At 37.8% G+C, this 5,793-nt stretch overlaps 3 protein-coding genes across 3 annotated transcripts in view; 2 read left to right on the top strand and 1 right to left on the bottom strand.

The window, feature by feature from the left end:
- Window positions 1–453, bottom strand: part of LOC105312682 (uncharacterized) — a 1,677-nt gene extending 1,224 nt beyond the window's left edge. The window contains exon 1 of the mRNA XM_011405521.2: window positions 251–453. Coding sequence (XP_011403823.1) covers window positions 251–453 — 203 coding nt within the window. The remainder of the gene's footprint in view (window positions 1–250) is intronic.
- Window positions 7–2,152, top strand: LOC105312681 (TNF receptor-associated factor 5-like). The gene has a single exon (XM_011405520.2). It carries the CDS (start codon window positions 725–727, stop codon window positions 1,937–1,939), a length of 1,215 nt encoding a protein of 404 aa, XP_011403822.1. The 5' UTR covers window positions 7–724; the 3' UTR covers window positions 1,940–2,152.
- Window positions 2,153–4,052: 1,900 nt separating this feature from the next.
- Window positions 4,053–5,777, top strand: LOC105312680 (TNF receptor-associated factor 4-like). The gene is made up of 2 exons (XM_011405519.2): window positions 4,053–4,402; window positions 4,448–5,777. The coding sequence occupies exon 2, from the start codon at window positions 4,487–4,489 to the stop codon at window positions 5,696–5,698; it is 1,212 nt and encodes a 403-aa protein (XP_011403821.1). The 5' UTR covers window positions 4,053–4,402; window positions 4,448–4,486; the 3' UTR covers window positions 5,699–5,777.
- Window positions 5,778–5,793: the final 16 nt, after the last annotated feature.

The raw sequence follows: 5,793 nt of genomic DNA, 5'->3' as shown, positions 1-5,793 counted from the left end.
AGCGTAAGAGAGGAGTGGTTTTCTGGTATCGTAATATGGTCCAAACCAAGGGTTGTTGTTNTCATATACTCCATCAAGTCTTTCTAGCTTAGAACGCAAGTATCGAGGGGACCAAAGCTTCCTGGCATGCCACTTGTTAATAATAGAGTTTCTGATGATAAGCGGTTCTCCGTTCTTTATTGCAGCTCCTGCAAAAGGTGCTTCTTGATCCGGGAGAGAGATGACAGGTACTGTATGTATGGTTGTATACTCTATCCCTCTTTCTCTAAGGAACACATACCATATCAGGGCAGTACACAGGCAACTGAACAGGAAGGCTCCTCCAAGAGTTAAGTAAATCTGGCATTCGGGAGATATTACTGAAGATTTTGCTTCATGTATCTCTTCCCTCCCTTTTAAAATAGAGGATTTGTCACTTCTTGTAGATTTATTTCGTTTCCTAGTAGACGCCATTTTAAAACCCCGCCTAGATGTAGGCCGCGCCCATCCTGGCCACGAGGCGAGGCATGCCATGAGCACATGCTGCACCAGGTACTATAACTCATAACTGGCAAGAAGGCTCATAAGTAAGAATAAGATAACTGGTAAGGATAGAATCCGAGCAAGAATCAATAATAAAATCAAGTAAGGAACGTATCCACACTTGAACCTGTTTAAAATTTATTTTTAGAAGTTAAATTAGCTTGGACTAGTTTGTAGTCTGGTCACTGTTTGATGTCAAAATATGGATAATGAATATGGTGGTTACAGCTACAGGTTTATTGATGCTGATCTTCCTGATAAGTATAGTTGTGCTATATGTACGTTTGTAGCTCGTGATCCACAACAGGTTATCTGTTGCTCTCATATATATTGTAAGAGCTGTCTGCTAAAGCACGAACAGATATCTGAATTGTCATTTCACTCATTTAACTGCCCTAGCTGTCGTCAAGATCTTTATGGTAGGTATTTTCCTGATGGAAGGATTGAGCGAGAGATAAAGGATCTAGGAGTCTATTGTCCTAATGATGAGTGCCAATGGAAAGGAATTATTAAGGACATAGAGACTCATATTACTGCCGAATGTCCTTACCAGAGTATTGAGTGCAGTAATGGCTGTGGAGAGAACCTGCAAAGAATGGAAATGGAGACACATGTATCCAAGGAATGTCCTAAGCGTATTGTTACTTGTACACATTGTGAAGTGATTGGTGTTCATGAAGTAATATCTACCGATGCTCACTTAGATGTGTGTCCTTTCTTTCCCATTACTTGCACTAATGATGAATGTGATGTAATTTCTCCTCGTAATCAGTTATCAGCTCACAAAAGGACTTGTCCTAAGTCTATTGTCACATGTGAGTACAGCAGTGTTGGTTGTTCTAAGAGGATGAAACTAGAAGTACAAGAGGATCATAATGAATCATTTGTAAAGGAACATCTTCAACTAGCAGTCAATGCATTGAAGAATCGATTGCCTTCGAATTCCAAAGTTTTAAAGCTCAGGGATTTTAACAATAAGAAGTCAAAAGATGAAAAGTGGTATAGTTCTCCTTTCTACACATCACCAGGAGGCTATAAGATGATATTATCTGTTTGTGCTAATGGTAATAGAAATGCTAAGGGTACTCATGTGTCTTGCTACATTCATCTTGTACGTGGAGAAAATGATGATTATTTAGAGTGGCCATTTCAAGGAGAAGTCACTATTGAACTATTGAACCAACTGGAGGATAACAATCACAAAGCATATATTCTAAAGTTCAACGAGTCAACACCAGATAATTCTAAGAATAGAGTTGTAGAACAAGGAAATGGTTGTGGTTGGGGTTTTCATAGATTTGTTTCTCATTCTGAGTTAGGCCACATTACTGACACCAACTGTTGCTACCTCCTCAATGATTGTCTTCATTTTAGAATAACTGTGAACGCTACCTACAATAAACCATGGCTTCTTTGATTCACTTTGTTCTAAAGCTGTCATCATGTGCTAATTCTAGCCTACATTGGATTTATTATTTAATATTACGTGTGTTATTTTTTGTTGATGCACTTTCATTTTTAGAAACATGCAATCAGAGCATTAGCTCCAACGGTATTTGCTTTTTAGTGAATAATAACAAGCCCTTCCCATAATTATGCCACACCTTTATTTCCACATGCAACCATATGGTCTCCAGCACAGATCTATGTCTCCAGAGGGTATCATCTTTATACTTGAAGAGGTACTGGCAAGAGAGGTGAGGAAAGTGTTTAGGGGTCGAGACTGAAATTATCCACACTTCAACTGTTTTTCATTTCGTGAAAATGGTAGCTCCTAATAGATGTGGTGGGTATACAATTACTCATTACTTGATGATGACCTTTGCATGAGAAGTATAACTGTACTATATGTCAGACATGGGGTAATATGTAAGAGTATGATTACAGTTATTGGTGTAATAGTAATAATAATAGTAATTGAAAAAAAAACAAAATCCATTGTAATAGTAATAGTAACATGAAATAGATTCTCAGTAGTAGTAACTGTAATTGAAATTACAATGTAATATGTGTTGATTACATGCAAGCTGCACTTGACAGTTCATAGAAATCATTAAGCATCAATTTGTCAGTGCCACTGTCAGGAGGAACTTTGTGACACACCTGATTCTTTTTAAGTTACTTGGTCATGTGTAGAGGGCACGTTTTATATCAAAAGCTTTTATTTATGTACATGTACCTTCATGTAAAAGTAATAGTAATATAATCTAGTTACGATAATAAAGTAATAGTAATAGTAATAGGAACTAAATGTCAAGTAATAGTAATATAATATAATTACTTTAGTTTAGTCAAGTAATGTAATAGTAATAGTAATATCAAAAATTTTCTGGTAATAGTAATTGTAATAGATTACATTTTAATGTAATTGACCCCATGTCTGCTATAATATGCACGTTTGTAGCTCATGATCCACAGCAGGTCACCTGTTGCTCACATATATATTGTAAGAGCTGTGATCTGCTCCACCATAAGCAGAAATTGACCTGAGCTTGAGCATGGCTTGGATGAAGGGAAGCAAGCCAGGCCATTGTGTCGGGCGGAGTAAAGTGAATTTCTTTGCTGTGCATAGAAATTGTGATACCCATCATAGTGCGTGTGAGCAATGACATTAGGCTGTCCAATTCATACGTTGATTGAGGTTCTACATCACCAAACGCCCACTCACCTAATAAATCAATCTCACTAGTGAGGTAGTGATATCGACCGGGCAAAGGATTCTCAAGTCTTTTAAAAAACTCTTGACCGGAGAGAGAGACATTCGTTTTGTAGGGATTGAGACGCTTAGCGTAAGGGAGGAGTGGTTTCCTGGTGTCATAATACGGTTTAAACCAAGGGTTGTTGTTTTCGTAAATCCATCAAGTCTCTCTAGCTTAGAACGCAAGTATTGAGGGGACCAAAGCTTCCTGGCATGCCACTTGTTAATAATAGAGTTTCTGATGATAAGCGGTTCTCCGTTCTTTATTGCAGCTCCTGCAAAAGGTGCTTCTTGATCCGGGAGAGAGATGACAGGTACTGTATGTATGGTTGTATACTTTACCCTCCTCTCTCTGAGGAACATATGTAATGACTTATATACATTAACTCTCAGTGATTATTACATTTGTGTATTACTTTATTATTATGTGTGTATGTGTACGTGTGCATGGGTGAGCCTGCACATGCTCAGACTCGGTGTGAAAGATTTGGAATACATGTTTTGTTATTGTTATTGTTTTGTTTTGTGTGATTTGGAGCTCTCTTCTCCATTACTATTTGGATTCTTTGTAATAATTTGGTCAACCATCTTACACATATACCATGCCATCAGGGCAGTACATAGGAAACTGAACACTTGACTGAACAGGAATTAAAACTCCTTCAAGAATTAAGTAAATCTGGCACTCGGGAGATATTAGTGAAGATTCTGTTTCATGTGTAGTGAGCTGACTCATCATGACATCACATCAGAATTCATAAATAATCATGAACTATCTTTGTATTATAATGCATGCTGTGTAATTATTATCAGTGTTTGGGTCATTGGGTGTCAACATGAGGCATCGTTAGCTCTCTCTCTAGCGCAGCAATCCTGCCTGCCTTCATGCTAGCCATTAACCAGCACTTATTCTTATAGCAACACGTCTCATTTGCTATACATGTATCTCTTCATTCTCTTTAAAACAGAGGATTTATCATTCCTTTTAGATTTATTTCGTTTCCTAGTAGACGCCATTTAAAACCCCGCCTGTCAAGGCACACCCATGGCTGAGTTCAGTCAGTGAGTTGACTTGAGCAGCTGCAGAGAGTGCAGAGTGCAGACTGGCAAATTGTGGCAATTGGCAAGAAGACTCATAACTGGCAAGTTTGGAATCTGAGCAAGAATAATAAAAGAAATCAGGTAAGGAACATATCCACACTTTAACCATTTAAAATTTATTTTTAGAAGCTTAGACTTAGTCTTGTCACTGTTTGATGTAAAAATATGGCTGCAAATTATAATGAATATGGTGGTTACAGTTACAAGTTTGTTGATGCTGATCTTCCTGAGAAGTATAAATGTGCTATATGTACATTTGTAGCTCGTGATCCACAGCAGGTTACCTGTTGCCGCTCACATATATATTGTAGCAGCTGTCTGCTAAAGCACAAACAGAGATCTGGATCATTATTTAACTGTCCTAGCTGTCGTGAGCTTCTTGATGGCAGGTATTTTCCTGATGGAAGGATTGATCAAGAGATAAAGGATCTAGAAGTCTATTGTCCTAATGATGAGTGCCAATGGAAAGGAGTCATTAAGGACATAGAGACTCATATTACTGAATGTCCTTACCAGAGTATTGAGTGCACTAATGGCTGTGGAGAGAACCTGCAAAGAATGAAAATGGAGACACATGTATCCGAGGAATGTCCTAAGCGTATTGTTACTTGTGCACATTGTGAAGAGACTGGTGTTCATGATGTAATATCTACCAATGCTCACTTAGACATGTGTCCTCTCTTTCCCATTAAATGTACTAATGATGAATGTGATGTAATTTCTCCTCGTAATCAGTTATCAGTACACAAAAGGATTTGTCCTAAGTCTATAGTCAAATGTGAGTACAGCAAGGTTGGTTGTTCTAAGAGGATGAAGCGAGAGGTACAGGAGGAGCACAATGAATCATTTGTAAAGGAACATCTTCAACAAGCAGTCAATGCATTGCATAATCGATTGCCTTCAAATTCCAAAGTTTTCAAGCTCAGTAATTTTAGCTATAAGAAATCAAAAGATGAAAGGTGGTACAGTTCTTTCTACACATCACCAAGAGGCTATAGGATGAAATTGGATGTTCATGCTAATGGTGATGGTAATGCTGAAGGTACTAGTGTGTCTTGCTTCATTTATCTTGTAAAAGGAGAAAATGATGATAATTTAGAGTGGCCATTTCAAGGAGAAGTCACTATTGAGCTATTGAACCAACTGGAGGATAACAATCACAAGGTATGTACTATGAAATTCAATGAGTCAACACCAGACCGTTGTAAGAATAGAGTCATAGAAGGAAGAAATGGTCATGGCTGGGGTCGTCCTAACTTTGTTCCTCATTCTGAGTTAGGCCACAATGCTGACACCAACTGTTGCTACCTCCTCAATGATTGTCTTCATTTTAGAATAACTGTGAACGCTACCTACAATAAACCATGGCTTGTTTGATTTACTATGCCCTGATAGGCTGATACTGATGCTAGCCTACATTGGATTTTTATTTAATATTATGTGACATTTTTTTCATTGCTGCATTTTCATTT

Source organism: Amphimedon queenslandica, unplaced genomic scaffold (genome assembly GCF_000090795.2).
Source record: "Amphimedon queenslandica unplaced genomic scaffold, v1.1 AMPQUscaffold_13420, whole genome shotgun sequence".
NCBI lineage: Eukaryota > Metazoa > Porifera > Demospongiae > Haplosclerida > Niphatidae > Amphimedon > Amphimedon queenslandica.
The sequence above is the reverse complement of the archived record's forward strand: the minus strand, read 5'-3'. Positions and strand labels throughout refer to the sequence as shown.

Bases quoted from the DNA above. Each gene is read 5' to 3' on its own strand.
- LOC105312681 (XM_011405520.2), top strand. From the start codon at position 725: ATGGATAATGAATATGGTGGTTACAGCTACAGGTTTATTGATGCTGAT.
- LOC105312680 (XM_011405519.2), top strand. From the start codon at position 4,487: ATGGCTGCAAATTATAATGAATATGGTGGTTACAGTTACAAGTTTGTT.